The sequence below is a fragment of the Pipistrellus kuhlii genome, unplaced genomic scaffold, assembly GCF_014108245.1.
Source record: "Pipistrellus kuhlii isolate mPipKuh1 unplaced genomic scaffold, mPipKuh1.p scaffold_m20_p_1, whole genome shotgun sequence".
NCBI lineage: Eukaryota > Metazoa > Chordata > Mammalia > Chiroptera > Vespertilionidae > Pipistrellus > Pipistrellus kuhlii.
In genome coordinates this window covers 115,383,000-115,408,846 of record NW_023425404.1, presented here as the reverse complement: position 1 = coordinate 115,408,846, position 25,847 = coordinate 115,383,000, and the positions used below count along the sequence as shown (strand labels likewise).

At 44.8% G+C, this 25,847-nt stretch overlaps 1 protein-coding gene across 9 annotated transcripts in view; it reads left to right on the top strand.

The window, feature by feature from the left end:
• FRMD4A (FERM domain containing 4A) overlaps positions 1-20,547 on the top strand; it is a 595,439-nt gene extending 574,892 nt beyond the window's left edge. For 5 of the 9 annotated variants that reach the window (XM_036460347.1, XM_036460307.1, XM_036460315.1 and 2 more), the window contains 3 exons: positions 1,976-2,847; positions 4,979-5,075; positions 17,466-20,547. In XM_036460347.1, the coding sequence (XP_036316240.1) occupies positions 1,976-2,847; positions 4,979-5,075; positions 17,466-17,568 (1,072 nt within the window). In that variant the 3' untranslated portion in view covers positions 17,569-20,547. Of the gene's footprint in view, positions 1-1,975; positions 2,848-4,978; positions 5,076-7,271; positions 7,344-11,802; positions 15,964-17,465 lie in introns of those variants that run through there. The other 4 variants (XM_036460333.1, XM_036460324.1, XM_036460288.1 and 1 more) reach the window with 2 other exon arrangements.
• Positions 20,548-25,847: the final 5,300 nt, after the last annotated feature.

Here is a 25,847-nt window from a genome sequence, read left to right as displayed (position 1 = left end):
TGATCTTTACTGGAGAGTCCTCCTGTCGCTTTCTACTGGGGCCTAATTTATCCCGGACTTTTTAATACCTCAGGGTAAAGGTGTCAAACTCAATCAGAGAAGGGGCCAAAATCTAAAATCCAGCCTAAATCGCTGGCCGAATGGTTTACTGAACAGTCATAAACTGTCATTGTGATGGAAACGCAGCGGAGTGCAGTGATGACAGCGCGGTGAGGGCCGGGACGGATTTGGCCCGAGGGCCTTGTGTTTGACACATGTGCCTCAGGGTATAAATTCATTAAAGAACAAAAGGAATGGGCAAAAGGGAGGCTCCAGTGAATCAGGCCTTCATTTTCTAAAAAGAAGCAAAACCAAAGCCACCATTTCATTTTATCAAAAACTGAGTCTGTAGGGATCATACCTCAAAGGAGAGAAGGTGTGAGCATCCATAAACGGTAAACCATTTTATATCAGGTAGAGCACTCCAGGCAAGATTTTCTCATTCATTTTATTCATGCGTTTATTCACTCATGCAGCACATATTTATAAAGTGCCTCCATGTAGCAGGTATTATTCTAGGGCCCACACCGCGCTGTCATCACTGCACTCTGCTGCGTTTCCATCACAATGACAGTTTATGACTGTTCAGTAAACCATTCGGCCCGCGATTTAGGCTGGATTTTAGATTTTGGCCCCTTCTCTGATTGAGTTCGACACCCCTATTCTAGGGGATAGAGCAGTGAAAAAAGCAGACTATACCCTGGCTCTCATCAGACTTACATTTCAGTTGGGCGTCATAATAAATATTTGTCAAGTGGTGATAGCACTAAAATGAACAATAAGCCAAGCAAGGGTGAACTAGAAGCTTGAAGAAGCTCTCTCTCATAAGGTGAACTTTGAGCAGAGACCTGAATGGAAAGGGGCTGGGGCGGGAAAGGGGGAGGGGGTGGGAGAGAGAGCAAGCTCTGAGGATACCATAGAGAACAGCAGGTTAAAGCCCTGCACACAGGCCTGAACATGGCATGTTCCCAGGAGGCCAGTGTGGCTGGAAGAGAGTGACGAAGTGGTGTGGGACCAGGGAACTTCTCCTCCCCTGGGGAAAGTCAGAACTGAACTCAAATCTTCCTGTAATTGGCCAACAGAGCCACCCTGACCTTCACACATGGCCCTAGCATTGTCTACAGCACGTGTGTCAAACACAAGGCCCTCGGGCCAAATCAGTCCCGCCAGGCCTTGTAATGTGGCCCGCACCGCGCTGTCATCACTGCACTCTGCTGCGTTTCCATCACAATGACAGTTTATGACTGTTCAGTAAACCATTCGGCCAGCGATTTAGGCTGGATTTTAGATTTTGGCCCCTTCTCTGATTGAGTTCGACACCCCTAGTCTACAGTATCGATGGATATTTATAGGATGGATTCCAATAAGCAAAAAACATTATAAACAAAATGGTGGCATGGTAAGTTTTTGCATCAGTCATTTTCCATGTTCCACCAACCTTGCCTTTCAGAGTCTTCATGGAATGGAAAGCTGTTTATGTGCATTTCATAATAGTATTTGGTTGAACCATATGAAATCTCCATAGTTTCTGTTTTGACCTGCCAAAATGGACATTTCATTTGGCTTAACATAATGACTAGAATAGGCATTTTCTTTGGTTCTCTTTGTATCTATAAAATTCCTTTACACTTAAAAAAAAAGGAAATAAAAGAAAGCCCTGGCCATTGGCACACTTTTTTCAGAGGGAACCCTTGTGTGGGCGCTGTCTTCAGTCTTACCTCCCACTGGGAGTCAAAATCCCAGCAGAGGCCCAGGCTTGACTCCAGGGGTAAGCCTTGCTCTCCTGCCTCCTTTCCACCTGAGAACCATGGGAAGCACCTGGATTCCCAGGGCAGCACAGCTCAGTTTCCCAGCAGCTAGAGGCTCTCTCCTGAGGGTTGCAGAGCCCCCAACCCTCCACTGGGCCCGCAGACCCACCACCTTCGTCTCCCTGCAGGTCCGTGGACCTCAGCCCCACGCGCCTGCACAGCCTCGCCCTGCACTTTCGGCACCGCAGCTCCAGCCTGGAGTCCCAGGGCAAGCTCCTGGGCTCTGAGAATGACACAGGGAGCCCCGACTTCTACACCCCGCGGACTCGTAGCAGCAATGGTTCAGACCCCATGGACGACTGCTCCTCCTGCACCAGCCACTCAAGCTCGGAGCACTACTACCCAGCGCAGATGAATGCCAACTACTCCACCCTGGCAGAGGACTCGCCCTCCAAGGCGCGTGCCAGGCAGCGGCAGAGACAGCGGGCGGCGGGTGCGCTGGGCACAGCGAACTCGGGCAGCATGCCCAATCTGGCCGCTAGGGGGGTTGGCGGCGGGAACCCACCTGGTGTCTACCTGCACAGCCAGAGCCAACCCAGCTCGCAGTACCGCATCAAAGAGTACCCGCTGTACATCGAGGGGGGCGCCACGCCCGTGGTTGTGCGTAGCCTGGAGAGCGACCAGGAGGGCCACTACAGCGTCAAGGCCCAGTTCAAGACCTCCAATTCCTACACAGCAGGCGGCCTGTTCCGGGAGAGCTGGAGGGCCAGTGAGGAGGGCGACGCCGGCCGCCTGACGCCATCTCGCTCGCAGATCCTGGGAACGCCCTCGCTGGGCCGCGAGTGCACCCACGACAAGGGCACGGGGCGCACCGCGGTGTCCGATGAGTTGCGCCAGTGGTACCAGCGCTCCACCGCCTCTCACAAGGAGCACAGCCGCCTGTCGCACACCAGCTCCACCTCCTCTGACAGTGGCTCCCAGTACAGCACCTCCTCCCAGAGCACCTTCCTGGCCCACAGCAGAGTCACCAGGATGCCCCAGATGTGCAAGGCCACGTCAGGTGAGAATGGGGACAGAGTGGGGCTGGCCCTGAAGGAGCAAGCTATTGACTCTTTTCAAGGGCTTCCAGAATTTCTTAAGAGTCTGCCGTGAGGAATGAGAGATAGTTAATTCCAGAAACCTAGCTGTCAGCTGTATGAGAATTGAGGTTTTGCAATCACCCCTTTACCCCTCCCATACTGGGCCTGATATTGCCAAGAGTGACAGACTTGGGAGGGGGTGGGACAGCACATCAGATCTTCCCCAGTGGATTGAGCCAGCTCCTACTTCAGCTTCCTCAGTAGGCATGAAAACCATCCCTCCAGACACTTCTCCTGGTGAGGACAGAAATCAAAGAAGCTAGGTGTCTCAGGGTGTACCTAAGTCACTGGTGAGGTAGAGACCTGGTGGCACCTTGCAGAGAGTGACTTGCTTAAGGCTTTGGCTTGTGGAAGCCTTGAGATTCGGCAGGTGTGTCGGGCGGGGAGGTGGGGGGCGGGAGGAGCAGGCTGGTGGAGCCTGGAGTGCGGCACTTGACTTCACTGTGACCCATGAATGGACTTCCCTGTGACCACATGGATAACTGCTCCTTGCAATCCCTTTTCAAAGGTGTTAGGATATAACCACAGTCATTTTTGTAAAGAGCTTCCAGAGTTTCATAACCAAATTAAGGGTTACTTTATTTTTGTACTCAGAGCAGGAGGAATTAACTAACAAAGGGAAGAAACCATGCTTTCCCCTCAGAAATCACACTCCCTTCCTACTCCCTGTCTGAGAGAATCCTGGCAATAATATCAACACTTGTTCAGTAATGGTGCTGGCGGGGCTCTGGGCCTGGCACAGACTAACTCATTTCCATGCTCATGGCATTCATAAGGAGAGGGGATCTCCTGCAGTTGCAAGATGCTGCCTCATACTGACTATAGGAAAAGAAGGGGGAGGGGATGTTGACATGTAATTAAAATGATTTTAAAAGTAGAATGAAATGAGAATCAATAGCATATGGAAGGCACGGCAAGTCTGGACTTGTGCCAAAAAGAGGTTGAAGATTGGGAGGAAGGGGTGATTCTAAAGACAGAAAATAGGAGGTCATCTTTGGGGAGCTGAAGGAGATTCTGGGGGCCTAGAAAGAGCAGGGCAAAGAGGAAGGACCTGCGGGCTTCCCAGGCGTGCCAGGCCACAGGGGATCTTAGTTCTGAGCCTTGGTTCTGACTCATTTATTATGGTGCATCAGTCAAATGACAAGTTCAGATATAATAATAAAAATGCTTCATGCAATCCTGAGAGAACCATGGACTTCAAAACCCCAGAACCATCTCCATATTCCTCCAGCTGTAAAATAAGCCCAGTGAAGTCTGCCATCGACTTTCCAGAGCACTGGGAGAGGGAATGAATGGACATGCTGAGCCTGATACCCTACGGGAAGCAGCAGCGCTCCAAAGAGGGCTGGGAGGGTTTGTGTTCCATCAGAGCATTAGCACTTGAGAGTAGATGTGCTTTATTTAAAGAGATTAGGCAAAATGTCTTTTGGAACATGTTTTAGATTAAAAAGGTTAAGAAGTATATCTGTGGTTTTCTGATGAAAGATTCATTCCAAGAAAGCAAAGGATGCCCTTAAGGAGGCTTTACTTCTTACTAAACTTCCCAACTGGAAAAAGTCTGCCCATGTCAATAAACTCCTAGTAGTTAGATTTGGATGAGCTATTAATGCCCTTTAAAGTATCCAAAGGGGTAGATTATAAGCCTGAAGTGGCAGACAGCAAGCTCTGAGAACCTTTCTGGATGTTCTCTGTTCAAGTTTTGCCACTGGGGCCACATCTACAAATGCCCTGAAGTGTTACTTCCTGGTGTCCAAAGAAATAGGCCCTCCTACACTGGCTCTGCCCAAAGGTCTGTGGGCCGTTGGGTTCTCTGCTACTGTGGAGGCTGCCACCATCCTGTGGCCACTTTCCAGTGGCAAAGTGGGGACCTCGGATCCCAGGTCAACTTGACTGAGGATAGAGGTGCTGAGTGGTGTGGAAGAGATGCATGGGTGTAGGGGGTGGATATTTGCCCACAGTGGCCATGCAAGGGGTCGCATCCAGCATCTCTGGAAGGAAGCTCTTTCACTTGATTGGTGTCTGACGCATCTTTTCTGCACCACCTGCATACAGCTGCCTTACCTCAAAGCCAGAGAAGCTCAACACCATCGAGTGAAATTGGAGCAACGCCCCCAAGCAGTCCCCACCACATTCTAAGCTGGCAGACTGGGTGAGTTCTGATCAGATCTTTCATCCTTATCTTCCAGGTTCTAGAATGATCCTTAGCCTTACTCATCAGGAAGAGTGTAATGAATATGAGATTCTTGTAACCGATGGGTTTATCAGGAAAAGAATGGCGAGTGTTCTCCATTACTAGGAACTTTATTCCATTCCAGCGAAGGCCCATGAACTGCTGTTCCTTCTACCCCTCTCCTTTCCATCGCTGTCCTTTAGATGGGGAATTCTCTCTACTTCCTTATAAAACTGACCCATGGCCCCAGGAATGTGGGAAAGTGGGTGTCACAAGTCCAATTGCACTGCTTTGGTCAGAATTCCAGACAGATTGTGACTTAAGTTCCAGTTATACAGGACAACTTCAGAATGCCAGGCACAGAAGAGGAAGGGGAGAAAGAGACTGGTATGAGCACCTTGGGCTGCCTCTGGTCCCACGTTTTACCTGCTCCTCAGGGTGCTCCTGTCCTGGTGTCAGGATGCATCTTAATAAAAAGACAGGAGGCTCAGATCCCATCTCTGTCCTGGCCAACCACTTAATCAACACGCAAAGGAGATCAGGTATTTTGAGACCTTTAAGAAATGGCCCACAGCAAAATAACCCAAATTCAACTCTCCTTATAGCTTTCAGCATAAACAAACATCATAATCTCAGGGATATTTAGGATGTTCTGGTCTGCTGCAGAGTCTGAGGGGGAACATGTAGCTTGCTGTGCTCACAGTTCCTGCCTCTTCTGTTGTTCCTAAAACATCACCTTTAAATGGATGTTCTATACTATTACTATCTGTTTGTTAAAACAGTAAAGAGTCCCCTTATCTAGCTCTATTAGTTTCTCATTTCCTGGAGCATCGGTGGGGGGTATCTGGGAAAATATGACAGCTGTCTGTGAGTTGAATCATCAAAAAACAACAAGACCAGAATCGGCTCCACTGACCACATTTCTGACTCTCACGCTTGGCAGACATTTTTTTGTTTCTGCAAATTTATCTGTAGTAATTTAAAACCAGGCTTTATGGGTCCTTAGTATTTAACAGAAGGTAGGAGAGCTAATGTTTATTAAGTGCTTGCTGTATACTCAAAGGTTGGAACCTTCTTCTAACATATATGAGCTCATATAATCTCATTGAAACCTTGCTCGGGAAGTATCATATCTTTTTATTTTATAGATGAGGCTAAGAGAAAATAAGTGCTTTGCCCAAAGTCACAATGGTTGGTTGGAGCTGACACTTCAGCCCTGTGCTCTGTGAGCCATAAGCCCTGTCTCTTTCCATTAGGCCAGTGGTCCTTAAAGTGCAGTCCCCAGACCAGCAGCATGAACGTCACCTAGGATCTTGTTAGAAGTGCGGGTTCTCAGGCCCACCCATGGCCTACTGAGTCAAAAAGTCTGGGGCTGGTCTGAAGTCTGTGTTTTAACAAATCCTCCCACTCAAATTTCTTGTGGCCACTCCTACTTCTTGGTCTGTCTTTGGAGCAGCAACTTCCCCTCTGTCATTATTATAGATCATGAAAACACTCTCTTAGTCACCATCCACACTCCAGCTGTAGCTTGTGTGGTCTGGCAGCTGCTAGGCCTAGGGCCCTGGAGTCTCTCCAAGATTAATTCACTTAAAAAATGACAGATCTTCTGTATCTAAGGTACCTCCACTGGTAAATCATCTCACCTAAATAAGGATCCAGGCTCTTTCTCTGGATCCCCAGATTTTCTCCATCATATCCAATTTTACCTGACCCAAATGTATTTATTTAAGACAGCAGCCTCTGGAATTTATAAGCACCCCTCAGATGCATACACAGTGAGCTGGTCTGAAACCCTGCCTGGGTTTCACCGCACAGAGCTAGTGAGAATTCAAGACAAATTTGAAACAAAAAGGTATTTGAAGTAAACAAAAAGGTTCTTGAAGTAAACTCTTCCATCAGATTGAGTTGAATTATCATTAATAACTATTTTCTGTGATGTGACAAGAAAATGAGAAATGGGTAAAAAGTACCAACGCCTGCCTTCCTACCAAAACTAGAGAGGTCTTTTGACTCACTCATGGGGTTGAAAGTTCTGTGTGACTTATTTGTCACTAACACTGGACGTGTAGTCAATCAGTCTTTCCAATGTATCAATGAGCTACAAATCATGTCTGTGTCGGTTCCTCTCTTTAACATGACCTCTCTTCTCTTCCTCCTCTGCTTTCCTTTGTTCAGAGAAGCAACAGAACACTCGCCCATTATGGACGGGTCTGAGTCTCCAACTCACCAAAGTACTGATGAGTAGAGGTATCGTAAGGGAATGTTTTGTTCTTACAGCCCTTCCCCCTTCACTGCTTTGGAGTGTGTGATCTCAAATGTGTTGCATATGTGTTGCCCTTGCCCATATCATAATCCCCAGAAGGAAACATCTGCATGGTGTGGAAGCCGTTGTTTTATGTTGATTTCTAGATACATGTGGAACTATATGTTTATATGTATATTTTTATATTAGATTTAGTTGTTCTTACATGACTTCCCAGAAAAGACCCCAGAGTGTGTTTTAGACCTTCCCAGACTCTATGTACGTGCAGATACTTGTAGACACTTTTACTGATTTAGTAACCCCTGTCCATGGAAATAACAGCATCATGCAATTTAAGTTTCAAAGCACAAAGGGCAGACTTAGTTAGCAGAAGCATTGGAAAAATCTTCCTCTCATGTTATCCTCCCCGCATTCTTAAGTGGCAGCGTGTAATCTACAAATGCTGTAGTGCCCTGCTTTCCCCAAATGTGGTCCATAGAACAGCATCACCATCATCTTGGAGCTGGTTAGAAACCTAAACTCCTGGACCTACAAATTTGAATCTGCATTTTTAACAAGATCCTTGGGCGAATCAAATTTACTGCTACAGTGGGCATCAAAACAGTAGCACCTGGTGTGGGTCCTGTTCTCAGGCCAGTAGAACCTAACGGGATGAGACATTGAAATTAAGTAGCATTTTAAGGGTTAACAAAAAAGATAAGAATACTATTACGAAGTGGATAAGTTTATTCAATTAAAAGAAAAATGGAACCATCACTATATTCTAGGAACAATGCTAGAGACCAGAGTTCAAAGAGTTCAAGTTCAAATCAACAATTTGAAAACCTATCAGGATTTTCTGTACAAGGGGAGTAAGAAACTTTCAGCAGTTATGTATAAAGTGATCTGAGACTTTAGGCAGAGGCCTAGAAGCTTTTCCAAGGGCAAAAACACAGGTACAGAAACAAGCAGGGTGTCTGGGAAACAGCAAAGAGTCTTGTTTGCTATAGAAAAAGAGCTGGACTTGAGCCTGACGAGTGGGGCAGGACAAGATCCTGAGCAAATTAGGAGATACAGAACAGATTTACTGTGAGTCCCCTGAGTTGGCACATAAGGAATTAGGAAACAGGTGCTTGGCCTTTAAGAGGAAGATGGTGTGAAACAAAATTTGAGTAAATTTAAAAGACTTACTGACTTCATTTACTTGTTCATGAATCAGACAGCATTCAGCGCAGAGGTCAGGGGCTGTGTAGAATCTAATGAACAAAATGAACTAATAAGCAAAGTACAAACAAACTCAGATAGACAGCAGGCAGGCAGTTCTGGCGAGGGAGAAGTGGGGGAGTGTGTGAAGGGATTGAGAAAAAAAAGAAGGAAGAGGGGAGGGAAGAAAGAGAAGAAAGAGAGAAAGAGAGAGAGAAAGGAAGGAAGGAAGGAAGGAAGGCAGGCAGGCAGGAAGGAAGGAAGGAAGGGAGGGAGGGAGGGAGGGAAAAAGAAAACTCATGGACAGAGAGGGACAACAGTGTGGTAATGGGGGGTGGAGGTGGAAGAGGATATGAGGGGATAGATGGTGATGGGGGGAAAGAAGAAAGGAGCTCTGAGGAGCTGTACCAGATGAAAGATTTTCATAAGCAGAAGGCAGCAGGAACAAGTCAGCCTCATGAGGCAAAAAGCAGGTTGGGTATTGCAGAGTCACTTTCCTTTGGGGATGGGAGGGGTCTGTCAGGCAGGTTACCTCATTGGTCCTAACAGGCCATTGACAGGTTTAAGATTGCACTTACTGGAAAGCCCAGATTGTAGTTAAGTCTCAGTTTGGTGGTAAGCAACTCAGTTTGGGGCCACTGTCTTATTTTTATTAATCCCACCCCCCTCCACCTTTGATTGGACTCAGCCTAGTTGAGAGATGTGATGAAAATTTAAGGCATTAGCTTCCTGTCTGGAGATCTCTCCATTTTTTGCTCAATCTCTCTCTGGCATTCACTGTTCACAAAGTCAGGTTCACATGCTTTCAGGTGGTCCTTCTCTTTGTTTTATTCTGACATTCTGTTCTTAGGGGGATAATTTGCCTGATAGTTAGTGGCTGTGAATATGCATTAAAGCTTTTGAGAGAACACACCAGGGGGGAACTACTACAATTATTATAAACAGGATAATTCCCAATGTCTGGAGTACAGTTTGGACCCAAGACCCAAACTGATCAAAATCCAGTAAGTCAAGAAAGGCCTGTTGAAGGTGTCACTTTAAGCCAACTGGCTTGTCTCAACTTCCACAACGTATCAATCCAGGTGCAGCAAGTGGTGTTGGTCATAGCATAGTCTATGGGTCAGGACTTTAAAAGGTGTCACCATGCAGGCCAGTAAAATTTAAGGGTCTGTAGACTGTAAAGGTATTCTTTTTGTACTGAACACCCTTGCCTTGTGTCCCTTTCTTTGGATACAGAGCCTGAATGCAAAGCTCCCCGGGTCTGGAGTTGTTAACCAGAAAAAAAGAAATATATTCTCAGGGCTAGGGACTCTGACATGATAGAGAAGGCTAGGTTTTCCCCAGAGAAACTGATGCATTGAAAATCAGGGAGAAGTTTGGGATGGACAGAGCTATAGAATCACCAGCATCATGGCAAACCCAGCAGTTGTTGGGAGGCTAAATTACCAACCTTTGCAATGGTCTGAGATACATGAACTTTCCAGGTCTGAGCAAGACACAAGGTAGACAAAAGAGTCATAAAGACCCTCGTGTGTAAGAAACAGGAAAAAATGGTCAGAGATGGAAGGAGGAATAGAAAGAAACATTCTTGATCTGACATCTTGGGGGAAGTGGTCTACTCAGATGCTGGCTACTTTTGTCCTAGTTAGTTTGATTGTGAGATCTCAGGCGTTTGCACAGGACCAGAAGTCAGATCGAGCCGCCTTCAGGTGTGAAGTATGCAACCATGATTCAGCACCTCCTGATTTGCCCACGGTGCCAATGGTCAAGAGTTCCTGGTACTAAAGATCTGACGAGAGTTCATTGTGATGGAATTGACAGGGAGATTTGGTTATTTCTGTGATATACAACATCTTAAGATAATAAGTGGAATTATGACTGATAATACCAGGACATATCAGATTTCTAGGAATGTCATACAATTTCTAGGATGCACTTATTAGAATTCCAACCCTTAGAATCCTTAATTCCTAGTGAACACTAAGAAGTAAGCACTTGTGAACTGTTTGTTATACTAGCATTCTGTGGATTGGAAAACTTATCATTACATTTCATAATTTCCAGAAGAACATTCTCCCTCACGGTAAATGTTTCAGTGTGGCACAAACCATGCTGACTAATAGACCTGGCATTACATACAGAGACGTGGGAAAGCCGACTCTAAAAAGATTTCTCACCCTTCACAAGCTTCTGCCAGTTTTCCCTGGATCCACTCTGCAGGCTCCAGAGAAAGTGGGGTTTAAAGAGAGAGTGTAACCATGGTATCTACCAGAAATTGGGCAAGGTTTTTCACTGATTTAATTTTAGTTTCTCCTCAGCTGTTTTAAGGGAATAACTGGTAGCAGTTTATTGGAAAATTCCTAAGAGTCTCATCAACCTTGGGAGGGGCCTATATAGGGGAATCTGTAAGGCCATAGACTTGGCAGACTTTTATTCAGGTCTTATAGTCTCTTTACAGTGGGAAGGCAGTTCAGAGAGAGGATTAGACTGTGAGTACTCAGATAAAGGAGGATGGAAGGGAGCAGTAGGAACATATCAGTCCTGTAGTCTTTAGTTGTAGGTACTACTATGTGCTTAATTTTTTATTAGCCTTTTGCAATGAATCTTTAAGTGAAGTTATTTTGGAATCTTGAAGCCTCTTGGAGGTTTTAGCATGCCAGTAAAAACAGGTATCCCATTCTGTTTTAATTGGGAGCCCTGGCTTTCAAGTACACATCTTAAATGAATGCTCAACTCTAATTGTAACACTGCCCATAATGGCTGTCAATATATATATGGAGGCAAAGTGAGACAAGCTCAAATGATCAGAAATTGAGTTTATTCAGGAATAGCAAAGTAATTGCAATTCTGAAAATGCTTGATATATTCAGCTACAGGTGAGTCCATTGAGGGTTTGGGGCAGGCTGTAATTATGGGGAAGAAGGGAAAAGGGGATAGAGTCCAGCCAGTGTCTAAACAATAAGCTTATTGGCTCCAGGTTAGAGATTCTTGGTGGATATTCAGTTGTTGGAAGAGAAGACTTGTGAACTGTTTGTTATACTAGCATTATACTGGTAACTGGTCTCTCAGCTTTTAAGTTCTGTTTTTCTGAAAGCACATGTGTGACATTCTCCATTTCCTATCCTCCAGTTCCATTTTAGATAGAAATGCTTTCACATTTCCCCTCTTGATCAAGGTATTTTGCAGCAAGTATCACTGATCAACCATATTATTTAGCTGTTGCTTTCTTTCTTCCTCTTGTATTTTTTTTCTTGGTCAAAGACATTGTTAGATGGAGAACATGTCCCTCAGAGCACAGAAGGTTCATTCTCAAGTGTCTAATACCATAGAAGAGGGAAATGGCAGATGGATTTCAGTAGCCTCATTGGAACAACAAGAAATGTTAACAACCAAACTGTAAATTTGGGTCAGGGTAGCTGAGTCAGGGAATAAGGAAGACCAGACATGGGCATGAATAGATTTGTGGTTGGAGATAGGCTGGTGTCTTCTGATTTGAGAAGGGCTATAAATTCCTCTAAGATTAGACTAAGTTTCCTGTATGAATCTGTGTTGACCATCTCCATTTTTTCCATAACATAAGTGACTCCATTTTAGTTAGGGTCTACATTTCCACTTTTTGATCAAGTCCCTATTAGGGAGTATTGATCACTTGTATATTGCTAGGTGTTTCTTCTGCATGAACTTCATTCATTTTGTTTATTTTTCCTAACCATGCCACGACTGGATATCTTCCTCAGGGTGAGAGAAGCTTTTAGGGTTGATAGCAACTAAAAGGTCACATCTGAGTAACTTCTCATAGTGGATTAAAGAGGAGGTCGAGGCAGAGAGATTTTGTCCAGGATATAGGTGTTAGATATCAGTTTGAAATACTAGGCATTAAGGATAGAAAATAAACCAGGTACAGGAATGACCAGCATCTCTACCACCATGGGAGATATGAGGTTTTAGGTGGCAAATCCAGCAGCCTAGAAAGTTACCATGCTTGGCAATCACCTGGCAGATACAGGCAAGGGCATTTTATATATGGACAAGATCAAGGGAAAATAGGAGAAGAAGAAAAAAAAAAAACAGAAAAGTAGAATAGTCTAATTTTTCCCCTCCTGACTTTTGTAGAGGAAAACAGTGTTGGAAGTAAGCTTTAAGTTCTGCTGGCCTGGCCCATGTTTGGGATAGCTGTCTACATCCAGTGTTGTCTGCTGCTGACTGCATGGAGATCATGAGTTTGAGATCATCAGTGGCTTTGCTGGTCCATTCAGGTGTTGTGACTCTTAAATAGGGACGGATGCCTTCACATTTAGCTGCATGGGAATTGGTGAGCAGCACCAGAAAAGGCCTTTCCAACAAGGGAAGAGGGAGTCCTTTATGTTTATGTCTTTTTCAGTAGACATATTCTCTAGGAGAGCGGTCACCAACTGGTGGTCCATGGACCACTGGTGATCCGTGAGGTCCAAAAGGTTGGCAACTGCTGCTGTAGGAAGTAGGTCATGAGAAGAATCAGAGGTCAGGCTGTATTCACTGTAGGCTTTTTTTTTTTTTAACTTTTGAGAGATGTTTCTGGAAATAGAGAACAAAGAGCTAGCAATATTTTAATAGATCCCATTGGGCAAGGCAATGATCAGAGTATGGGGAATGAGGCAGCTGTACAGGTCTGCAGGTTATTCTTTCACAGGGAGCAAACTTATGTTTTTCAAAAGTTAAGGAAGGACCCTTAGATTTTCTAGAACAGTGACAGCACCTTGGTCCAGGGAATTCCCAAGGCTCGCAAATTTTTGTAATTGGGTTTTAATGATGCCACATTCAGCCTTTCTGCTAGTCTTGAAGACTGAGGACAATATGGACAATCAGTCTCTGAGGAGCAGAGAAGAGACTCCATAGAGTTCTTAGATTGTCTGGCCAGGAAAATGAGTTCTGAGGTCACTGTGCAAAGCAGTAGGGGCGCCCCAGGGAGGGATGGTGTTTTCAAGTAATTTCTTTGCTACAGAAAACGTTTCTACCCAGTGAGAAACATACAGACCATGACCAGCTCATATTTGTTCACTTGTTTTAACAGTTGTGTTTAGATTAATCAAGAAAATTTCTCAAGATATTAAGCAGTTAACCAAATCTTGTTATTTTCCTTGCTGACAAATTGTGTAATAGAGATAACCAAACTTATTTGACTAGGATATAAGTTGTATTTCTGCATTATAGTCAAGCTGATAACTGAATATATGCCTATTTTAATTGAACCAGCACACTTAAACTAGCTTTTATTTACTAAATATTTATCTTAGATCACATAAACTTTGAAAAAACATCTGGGTTAAGTTTCTATATTTCTGAGCATTTAGAATACTTAATTTGATAAGTGCTTATTTTTCTTCAAGCCAGTTAAATAGAGCTCATTTACAAACTAATTTTGGTAATGCTACCCAGAAGTAGAAAACATTACCCATTTGCAATATATATACATACATATACAACAGAAATTTTAATTTTTTAATTTTGGCCTTGAGTAAGTATGATAACGCAAAAGTCACTAGTTTATAGAAAAAAACAAAAACAAAAACAGATGGCCACAAGTCAGATTTCTGGCAGAATCTTAAAGATTCCATTTCTTTAATTAAGCATTGGTCTCTCAGAGCCAAATTAATACCTCAATGCCTGAGCATGTTCTTGAGGTTGGCAGGTGATCCAGTGTCAGTCTAGCCTGTGTCATGACCACCTTATCCTGGTATGAGTCTTAGGGTTAGTTGGGAAGCCCTCTAACAGCTTTAAGTGCTCAACTTGTTCCCATTAGTTTTGCAGCTTTGGCTTCTGAAGTTCCCATTAACCATAGAACAATTACCCCTTGCTTCATGGGCACATTGACAGAAACCGACAGTAGCCAAAAGATGGTACTGCGGACTGACCAAGAGAAAGCCTTAGATGTGCACCAGAAGCAGCTCCCAAAGTAAAACTGGGCCTGAACCAGCAGACCTCAACCAGTGTGAACTGTGGACTAACCAAGGGCTAGTGCTTGGTGCTCTGTTAGAGCCTCTTATCAGTCCAGACTAACCCATTAGGCTTGTATTGGGAAGCCAATTAGATTGATAACTCAATGCAAAGAGAGCTGAACTCAGGATCCAGAGGAGCTTACCTGTGGCCCTTGGGAACTGGGGGAAAAGAGAACTCAAAAGATTCACAGGGACCGGAGTCTGTGTTTCTCGTCCTTGAAGTTGTAAGATACCTCCTTTGGGTTCTAGCACTGCCATCAAACTGTTAAAAGAACAAAATCCAACTGAGTAAATTTTTGAAATCTTTTTGGCTTTATTCATTTAAGTCTCAACTTCATTCCTTGAGGAATCAAAAGCTGTACTTGTCTTCCAAATCTGGTCTTTACAAGAATAGAAATGCAGCACTCAAAGCAATTCAGAGCTTACCTATCCTTTTTACCAATCCCCAAAACTCCCCTATTCGTCTCAAAAGGCTTGCAGTTACTGTAAAAGATGTGGATTCAGAAAACAGTTTTTTCCAGTGCCTATGAGATATAAATGTTCTACCTGGTCTTCTCTAGGAGTTCTCATCTGGGCTGTTTCTTTTAAAGGCAAACTTAGGGGAAGTAATTCTTATCAGAAGGAAAAAAAGAAAGAAAAAAAAAAAGATGGGGAAGGCTATTTGGAACTTAGGCAAATAAATAATCTTAAGTGTCTTCTCCACAAATATTAATGAAAAGTTTTAGCCATCTGAGCATGTAACCTTAATCTATTACAACTTCCAGAAACATGGCTTGGATCCAACTCTTCTTTGATAAACTAGTGAGGTATGCCTCATTACTCGGGGCAAAGGTGGAGCCAGGACTTGCTAGTTCTCTTTCCATCTCCCTATCCACTTCCTGCTCCTGAAACTGTATTCTTAGGAGGAAACTGACATCTTCATGGTGTGAAAGCTGCTTGGCCTTGCAGCTTTCAAACTGTGAACCAGTGACTATGACTGGAGGATTCTTAATTGGGCCACCTGAGTCATTTATCCACCCTAGGTGAGGGTATGGGGTGACACCTGGTGGCGAGCACATAAAGGCACAGAGGGACTCCACCAGGGCGCCAGCATCCACACTCACTCCTCCAAAACAGCCAATGTCCACTATGGGGTCCAACCACCTTTTGCCACAAAAAAAGTTTCTCAATTCACACGCACAGTGGCACACATCTGCTTTCTCAGGGCAAAGAGGAATTTTGCAGAGAGGATGTAATGGAGTCAGGCATGGACCATGCAGATGCTCCATTTCTTTAGTTAAGATATCCATGGCTAGGACCTAACTAATTAAGAGACTTTGTTACTTTGCTTCTGAAGCCACATTTAAACAGCATTAACTGGGATTCCTGGCACAAGACTCTCATTAAGATGGTATGCACACAGTATGCTTATAGATGCCTTGGGATTTCCAGCTTTCCTGGTGTTTTTTTTTTTTGTTTTGTTTTTGTTTTGTTTTTTTTTAAGCCAGATGAGAAACATTTATAAAATCCAGAATGTCTTCATCCATGTGTTCCTACAGAAATCAAACAGAAAAGTGGTGTTGACTGATCATTCTCAATCATAAACTGGTTCTTGAGGCCATGTTTAAGATGCTCTTTAAACTTGCTCTTCTTTGAACTACATTGGATTGGGGGCTCTTCCTGTCACCCATCCCAAGCATAACCCTAGCACTAGGTACCAGGAGATCATCAGCAGAGGAGAGAATCTTCTGACATTTATGGAAAGTCCGATAGTGTTATCAAATAGATATTCCTACTCCCTCGCTGGCATATGCTCTTGGGAGGTCAAACTTGAAAATCCAGCCTTACCAAGACACAGACCTACTAACTCATAGTCACAGCCCAATGTCCTTCACAGGGACATTCTTTCCAAAACTGAAGGCTGTGGTCACAGGCCTAGAGGTTTCATCCCTTCAGGAATCGGCACAAATGTAATCCCATGAGGAGTAAAAGCAAAAGGCACAAGAGAGGGTAAACAAGACACTCCAGGCCACAGCACAGCTGTAGGGCAGAGCACCAAGTTAGCCACGTCAACATCTGTGACTGCGGCCATGAAGGCAGGACCTACGGGCAAACTCCAGCTCATTCCCACCTTCACCAAGATAATGTCTGACCTTTACCTTACCCTGAAAGAGTTAGTTTAGGGTCACTAGAGAGGGGCTCTTTTTCTTGAACATGATCCCTAGTGATGATTATCAGCTTCAACATATATAGCTCTGTGATCGCCTCTTGATGTGTAAAAATTCCTTCTACTCCACCTACATAGTGCTGCCTACCTGAAAGTCTTTTTAGAAGTCTCTTGTTTTCTATATACTTTCTTATATATTTTCAACATACCTTTTTTTATAATCACAAAACACGTAATTTGAAATAGTAAGCATTGGTTCAGCATTTTTAAAAGCTCAGTTTAAAGTATGATTCCAGTTTCACTATGGGGTAATCTAACATTTTAAAAGTTCTAGGACAATAAAATCTGGTTAGCCCTAGGGCCCAGGGAGGGCTACTCAAAGCAGCTGTTCTGTGGGAAAGGAAACCTGAGAAACCCAGCCCCAGGGGCTATCCGGTGTGCACAGGGGGACCACGGGAAGTCTCTGAAAGCAGGTCTCTGAAAGCACTTGTGCCCAGCATACCCAGTGCACCGCAGACCAAATAAACCAGCACCTCTCGGGTGGAGCCCAGACCTGAGGTTTTTGAGATTTCCCTGGTGACTCCAGCAAGCAGACCAACTGTATAAGTAAGCATTAGCTCCACTATCCTCCTTCACAGATGTCATAGGTTAGGTCCCCTTTATATCTACTCAGGCCTAGCTCCTTGTGGACAGGGAAGGCTACTGCTCAGTATGAAAGCCTACAAAATCAGCACACACTTGTGAAGGCAGGCCAGTAAACGCCACTCCCCACTCACCATCTGCTCTCCTTGGATTCCCTGCAGGAGCTACAGTGACAGCTGTTTCCTGGACTCCCCCCTGTATCCAGAGCTCGCTGACGTCCAGTGGTACGGCCAGGAGAAAGCCAAGCCGGGGACCCTCGTGTGAGCCAGCCGGCCTCAATCTGACCGCCTCAACGCCATTCTGAGATCACCTCACTGCCTCTCATTTGCCTTACCCAGACGCACTGTCACCCTACACCAGCTTCAGCCCTCAGCACTTTTTCCTCCTGTCTCCACATCCCCTCACAACTCAAAAACCTGACTGAGGAGACATTATGGAAGGTTCCGGTCCCACTGTGTGTCCCCTGGCTCTCTCGCCCACAGAGAGCCAGGCACCTGTCCTTAATGGTACCTTGGTGGCTTCCCCCTGCCATGACAGCCCCCAAACCAGGAACCATCAGGAAAGCTGGCTGCCCTCAAATTCCTGTGGACACGTGTTACAGAGGGCAGGGAAGGAGACTACTGCGGGTGGCCCAGAAAGTCTGTTAAGCTGTGGCCAGCCTGCTGCCTGGACATGCCAACCAGGCACTTCAGGAACAGGCCGCCTGGTGGGAAGGCTCTTGACACCTGAAACATTCCTTGGGCAGTGGCTCTTGGGGGAGTGGGGAGGAATGAAACAGGATGCTCATCACATCAGAGATGCATCAGAGGATCACAATCAGTTCTATGCTGCCAAAGATTTAAAAAATTAAAACACAAAAAATGAGAGGGGCCAAGAGGAAGACATTCTTTGTGTAACAAAATCTCTTTCAAATTCTAAACTGCTACAACACCCAAGTCCAAGTCAACCATTTGTAAACTGTTTCCCCTCTTTATTGCCTCTGCCTAACGTCCACCTTCTCTCTTGGGAGAGCCAGGAAAACTCAGTGATGTGTCGCGAAAGTCGGATCTCCGTGAGTCTGGATGCTGAGGACTGACCTGTGGGGAGCAGCGGAGTGTGCTATCAGCCCTGGCCAGTGCCCAAGCCCAGGACACAGCTGCTTTCCTTTGGGATTTGTAGGAGACATAAGGTGATAAAGCCAAAAGTGGTTCTCTCTCATTAAAACAACCTGTAAACAATCCTGTTTTTTTATTTTGTTTTGTTTTGTTTTTTGTACAAGGTGTTTCATTATATTTTTTACAAGAAACCAAGGGAAAAAAGCACATTGCAATTCATTCAAGTGTTTAACTGTTGTGGCTCATTTTATGTTTGTTAGCACTTGTGTGACAAAGAGCTCAGATCCAACTTCAGTTACCAATGTGTCACTTATTCAAAAACCCAACTATGCTCTTAGGTAGAAAGATTTTACTCATGTGTCTACTAAGGCAGAGCAGGGTTGAAAAAAATACCAGTTCTCAGGGGGCCCAGATGCCTACAACAGTGTCAGCCACCTGATGTACCACACTTGTCTGCAGGCACCAAAAGAAGAAAGAAGAGCAAAAAACGGTGTGGGAACTGCACGTTTACATGTGCTTTGAGCTATGCTTAAAACACAACTGGAAAGCCATCAATCTTCACAGGCCTCAAAACGACTTTTATAATAATAACAAGTGCACACTCTTAGTTGGATATTCAAAATGGCACAAACACGGTCTCCACAGAGGCGGTATACTGTGCTTATTGGCACAAGTGGAGGGTGGGGGGATATTTTTACCTCCCTTGTAATGACTTACCAGAAAGGCATTGGGCAGCCAGAGACAGGAGCCAGGGTGGGGGTAGTTTTGTGGGAGAGCAGGACTGAAGTTAGCTTTAGCATAAAAAGAAAAACCTTTGTTCTTTATGTATATGTAATCCAAGGATAACAATAGACTCCACCAGACCAGGAGGGTATGGATGGACATTAAACAAAATAACTAACGTGGTGCACCCTCTGCTGCAGCGGACAAAGCCTGTGGATTCACAGCCGGCTGGATGATTCAGGGCCTGGTCCCTGAGGCCCTGTGCACAGCTGGGCTGGTGATAGCAACTTGCGGAAGGGATTACTATTCACAGAACACTTTAGGGGTAAACCCTGCAGAATACATAAAACTGGTTATAATGTTAAAATGATTCTGGGGATTGATTGGGGGTGGGAGGGTATATTTTTATTGCCCTTATTCTGATGATCAAAGCTACAAATAGCAGATTTTTTTCCCTCCCCACTTGGAAACATTATATATTGGGCCATTTTTTTTTTCTTTCTCCCAAAACTGATATGTGGATAACTAAACTGGACTATTTACAACATGAGCAGTCAGTCAAAAGGGAAATAGAAAAGATGACAAGGTTCTACAACATATACAGTAATGGAGCATCAAGTCTGAAGTCAATCGGGTCAAGCTTTAAGAATGAGAGATGAAAATTCTTTCCAACACCTGGGTTCTGGATTCTGGGGGCAAAAAGAAATGGAGCAGGAGAGGGATTATAATTCAGACCAACATCACAATAGTCTGGTAGTAAAGACAGAAAATAAGTAAAACAGGTTTTACTGTTTAGCTGCGTTCAGTTACTACGAAGTGTACATAAAGTATTAGTCCTTTGAGACTGACATGATTAAGGAATGATCAATGTAGTGGGCAACAATAGAGTAATTGTACACAAGCACTTGCAAGCTCTTTATAAATCCCTATTTCTTTAAAACAAAAGATGAACCATAAAGCCTGGTCTGATATAAAGCCCCATTGGATTCTGTGGACACGTGTAAGAAACTACCTGTTTAGCCAAAAGACTGGCGAAAACGCCTATATCAGATTGTTGCTAATCAGGTGAATTTTTTATTTTATTATGCGGAGGTGAGTGTTGAAGAAGTTAAAATTCCAATTTGTTTTCATTCAGTATTAGTTTAGTTCTAAATATAGCAAACCCCATCCAGGTGCTATCCGATGACCAGTTACTGCTTAGTTAACTAGGTGTAAAGTTTTTCATACACAATGTCAATAGTTTATTACAAGTTGTGTAAAATGGACTCTAGTTTAATAATGGGGGAGAGAAGGATTAAGTTGCTCCTGAAACTGACTGTAGAGCATGTAAAATGATTTTACTGGATTCTGTTCAACTGTAATCAATGAAAAAGATGTATGTTGTAGACAAAATTGCAGAATTAAAAAGAAATCTGCTTTTAATTTATTCTTTTTGTATTAAGAATTTGTATAGTACCTTTACATTTTGCAAAACAGTGTTGTCGACACTTATTAAAGCGTTTTCAAAATGAAGAGATCTCAGTTGCTGTTTGGCGATCTTGTTTGTTTCTAGGTGACAAATGCTTAAAATGCGCTGGAAATCTGTAACTCTGGTGCTAGTGTCCTCACCAGGCTCATTTTTAAAAGTCAACTTGCAAATGCTATTCTTTTTATTCAATTTTTTAAATTTCATTTTTAAGTACAGTTTGAATTCAACATTATTTTGTATTGATGTCAGTTATACAGCACAGCAGTTAGACAATCATATACTTTACAAGTGTTTCCCTGATATTTCCAGTACCCACCTGGCACCATATGTAGTTATTACAATATTGTCGACTATATTCCCTATGCTGAACTTTACTTCCCCATAACTATTTTGTAACTGCCAATCTGTACTTCTTAGTCCTTCTCCTTTTATACCTAGCCCCTCAACAGTCCTCCCCTCTGACATCCATTAGTCTGTTCTCTGTATCTGTGTGTCTGTTTCTATTTTGTCTATTCATTTATTTTGTTCTTTAGATTCCACATATAAGTGAAATTATATGGTGTTTGTCTTTGACTTATTTTACTTAGCTGTAATACCCTTTAGGTCCATCTATTCTCTCATCAGATCTTAATCTTTTTATGGCAAAGTCCTATTTCATGGTATTTACCACATATGTACCACAGCTGCTTTTTATCCACTCATCTATTGTAGAGATGCTATTTTTATTGTCTTGTTAGATGTTGTAGACAAGCTCAGTTTATTTACTAGAGGCTAATTCTTACTCTATTTTTAATTTCCTTTTGTTACTTAGAGATGATATATTCTCAATTATGTATCTTCCCTACTTTATAAAAGGATGTGAGATTAGAGATCACACTGTGTCAGGATGCTAGGTTAGTGTTTGTATCACTGTTCATTATAAAGAGTTACCCAAGTGCAGCATGTGCTAGGCATGGGCACTGTCTCCACAGAGCAGCCCTTGCTGAAAGAGACACTGTAGGACCCTGGGCTCTGGAGGTCAGCCCTTGTCAGTCTCCGTGGTCCCTGGTTCTGTGTGGGATGCATAAGGCCAATCAGGGAGATAGGCAGGATGCATGGGCCTTTTGTCACCACTGCTGTTCACTGCTGTGCTCACACCACAGCTCAAACTCTGTCCCAATCCTCCAGGTCATATCACCAAAGCAATAGCCAACTGGGCCTGCCGGTCCAAAGAGCCCCTTGTTTAAGGGCATAAAGGTAACTGGCTGACTTCAGGAGTGAATTTGCTGCAATTGAATCCCTGCCCCCTAGTCTAAGCTAACATGTATCTTTCTTTAGCAGGAAGCTAGAATCTGGCGGCCAATAACATCCCTGGATGGAAAGTCCTCCCCAGATGGAAAGCCCTTGCTGAAGTATTTACCACCACAGCTAACCCTGCCAAAAATGAGAACAACTGCCCTGGCCAGTTTCTCAGTGCTTAGAGTTTCAGCCTATAGACCAAAGGGTCATGGGTTCAAGTCTTGGTCAAGGGCACGTGCCTTGGTTGCAGGTTCAATCCCCAGCCCCAGTAGGTGTGTGAGCAGGAGGCAACCATTTGATATGTCTCTCTCATGTGGATGTTTCTCTCCCCTTCACCTTTTCTTTTCACTATCTAAAAACCAATGGAAAAAATATCCTCAGTCTATGGATGAGGGTTAAAAAAAGAGAGAGCAATCCACTAAAAATGCAAAGCATGCCTGGAAGTGAGCCTATTAAGACAGCATTTTATATTTCCTAAAGCTTTCTTCAGGAAAGCAACCAGGATCCCTCTAGCTCAAGATAATCTACACTAATCCTATATAATAAAGAGCTAATATGCAAATGGTCATCACGGCCTCACGTCATAACAGCTTAGACACTCAACACTGAGGAGAGAGGAATGGGGACCAGCCTGGCACAAATGAGCTTAAAGAGGAGAATGGGGACCAACCAGGCTGCAGTCTGAGAGAGGGACAAGCCACCCACCCCATTGTCCTGGGTGCCAGCAGCTGTGCCTGTGCCTGCAGCCCAGGAGAGGGACAAGCCCCCTGCCCTGTGGACCTGGGCACCAACTACTGGGGCTGCAGCCCAGAAAAGGGACAAGCCACCAGCCTCATGGTCCCAGGCACCCACCCTGCAGTCCCAGGAGCCTGCGTCTGTGGCCCAGGCAAAGCTGCCTGCCCATGGTCCCCTGAGGCTCTGGCCGGCCTGGATGAAGCTAGCTCAGGTCCCGGGTGCCTGCAGCCAGCCAGAGAGAGGAAAGCCTGGGTCTTGGGTGCCTGTGACTGGCTGGAGGAGTGAATCCTGGGTCCTGGGTGCAGGGCTAGACAGAGGCAGTTAGGGTGATTAGGCTGGTAGTAGAGCAGTTAGGGGCAATCAGACAGGCAGACTGAGGTAGTTAGAGGTGACCAGGTTGGCCGGCAGAGGGATTAGGGGTGATCAGGGAGGCAGGCAGGCAAGCAGTTAGTAGCCAGCGGTCCCAGATTGTGAGAGGTCATAGGACATTCCCAGAGGGGTCCCAGATTGGAGAGGGTGCAGGCTGGGCTAAGGGACCCCTCCATGCACAAATTTCATGCACTGGGCCTCTAATCTGTACTAATAAAAGCCTTTGTGGTCATCACACCCTTACACCATCATGCCTTCATGCCCTCATGCCATAACAATCCATCATCAGGAGGCTGCATGCACAGTGGGTATGTGCAGGTGGGTGGGGACTTGATGCTGCATGTGCGGTGCAGGATGAGTCCCACAGCTCTGTGTGGCAATGCCAGGGGCAGGTCCTGGCAGCTCTGCATGGCAACACCAGGGACACTACCCCCAGCTCTGGCCTACCTCTTGGGGACAATCCATCGAGGAGCCCAGATGGGTGGGCAGGGCCTACCTCTTTGGGGATATGGATTGTGGAGCTCCCACACTGTGAGAGAGCACAGGCCAGGATGGGGATACTCTCCCCCATGAGTGCACAAATTTTGTACACCAGGCCTCTAGTTTCAAATAAACATGGATCTCCCACAAGTCTTGTGTATATAAACACACCACAGCTCAGGAAATAAATCTCAGCCACTCATTAAGTTCTATCACACAAAAGCAACTTGCATATGGGAAGGTGGAACTTTTTCGTTGCTTCTTCACTCCTTCCTACCTTTCACCACATACACACAGACACACTCCCTCCTTACACAGTGACAACAAAGCAATTTGATTATTAGAAAATACAAAAGAAACACCAAAGTTCAGTAAAAGCATTAGAAATAGCCAGATCTTTTCATCCTCTCTTCCTCAAAACCAGTAAAAAAAAAAAACAAAAAAAAAAAACAAAAACCTGAGACATAAAATTCTCTTTAAAAAAAGGGGGTGTCAGAAACCATAGATGAGGGCTAGCAAGCAGGCATCAGGCCCCAGTTAAAGTCATTCATTACATACTGTATAAGAAACTTAAATATATTTGGGGGTGGAGGGAGAAGGAAAAAGTAAATTATAGAAGACAATAGAAAGTGATAAGAAATAAGGGGTAATGGAAGATTTAGCATCTGACAAGGAGGAGGAACATGTTTTTCTCAAGTCAGGTCAGAAAAGCTGCTGGCAGGTGCAGAAGTGGAAAGAGACCTTGGGCTTACTTCATGTTCAACCTGGTGTGAGAAAAGATAGGTGAAGCCACCTTTCCATTGAGAGGGTCAATAGATAGCAGGGTATGGTCAGCATGCAGCAGAGTAACAGGGATCCTATCTAATAATCCTATCTAATAAAAGAATAACATGCAGCTGAAACCCCTTTGACTCAGTGGATAGAGCATTGGCCTGCGGACTCAAGGGTCCCAGGTTTGATTCCGATCAAGGGCATGTACCTTGGTTGCGGGCACATCCCCCGTGTGCAGGAGGCAGCTGGTCGATGTTTCTCTCACATCAATGTTTCTAGCTCTCTATCCATCTCCCCTCCTCTCTGTAAAAAAAAAATCAATAAAATATATATTTTTTTAAAAAAGAATAATATGCAAATTAACCATCACTCTGCTACAAAGATGGTGGCGTCATTGCCATGGTGATGACACTAGCATCTCATGCCCAAGCCACAGAGGGAAGAAGGGCTGCTGACAGAACACTGGCCCAGAGGACAGAAACCCAGCTGACAGAAAGCAGGCGCTGGGCCAAGGGCGAATTCTGAGCTGCCACTGAGAGGCTTGGGACACACCCCCAGCTCAGCAAACAGAAGCCCAGCTGACAGAATGCGGGGCCACTGGGCTGGGGGCATCCCCCTGGCTGCTCCCAGCAGTGTGGACAGAAGTTCTGCAGACACAATGCAGGGGACCCTCTGTGCATGAGCTGCAGAGGAAACACCTTTTCTGAAGGCTCATTGGCTAATCTCCCCGTAAGCTGCCTCTCACAGTATTCTTGGTAACTTGAGTAATAAGAATCCAAGAAGGTGATCTAGGGTTTTCCCACCACACTCTTTGAGGAAAAACTAAGGTCTGCTGCTGGAGGGGCTAAGAAATGTCATATCCTGCCCTAGCTGGTTTGACTCAGTGGATAATGCCTTGACCTGCAGACTGCAGGGTCCGAGTTTAATTCTGATCAAGGACATGTACCTAGGTTGCAGGCTCCTCTCACACCAGGGCCCAGGTCAGGGCTCATGCAGGAGGCAACCAATTGAAGTGTCCCTCTCACATTGATGTTTCTCTCTGTCTTTCCCTCTCTCTTCCAAGCTCTCTAAAAAGCAATGGAAACATATCCTCAGGTGAGGATAAAAAAGAAAGAAAAGAAATGTCATATACTTTGAAAGACATATTTTGAAAATACCTAAAGAGAGTTGTAATTTTTTCATGGTGAAACACCTTGGCGGTGTGACATTGGTAGCAGTAGCGGGATGATGGGGCTGGTGCCTTCCCCTGATCAGCCCCATAACCTCCTGAAGAGGAAGGCCAGACTATGGCTAGGCCTCCTCCCCATCAGTAGGACATCTCCTGGGGGCTTCCAGTCTGTGAGAGGAGGCAGTCTTGGCTGAGTGACACTCCCCACACCCCAGTGCACAAATTTCATGCTCCGGGCCTCTAATTGGAATATAAACTAGCCCAAGAGGAAATGAAGATGGAAAATGTCCTCCAGACATCACTTAGGGTCCAGCTGCCCTTGGACACTCAGTGGCTGTGAATTCTCTTCTGGCACTTACTAGCTAGGGCCTGGGAGGAGACTGTCACAGGCTTAGGTCCTGCAGTGTGGCATGGCAGGAGGACAAAAGGGTTAGAGAGTAGAAGGGTCTGGTGAGAG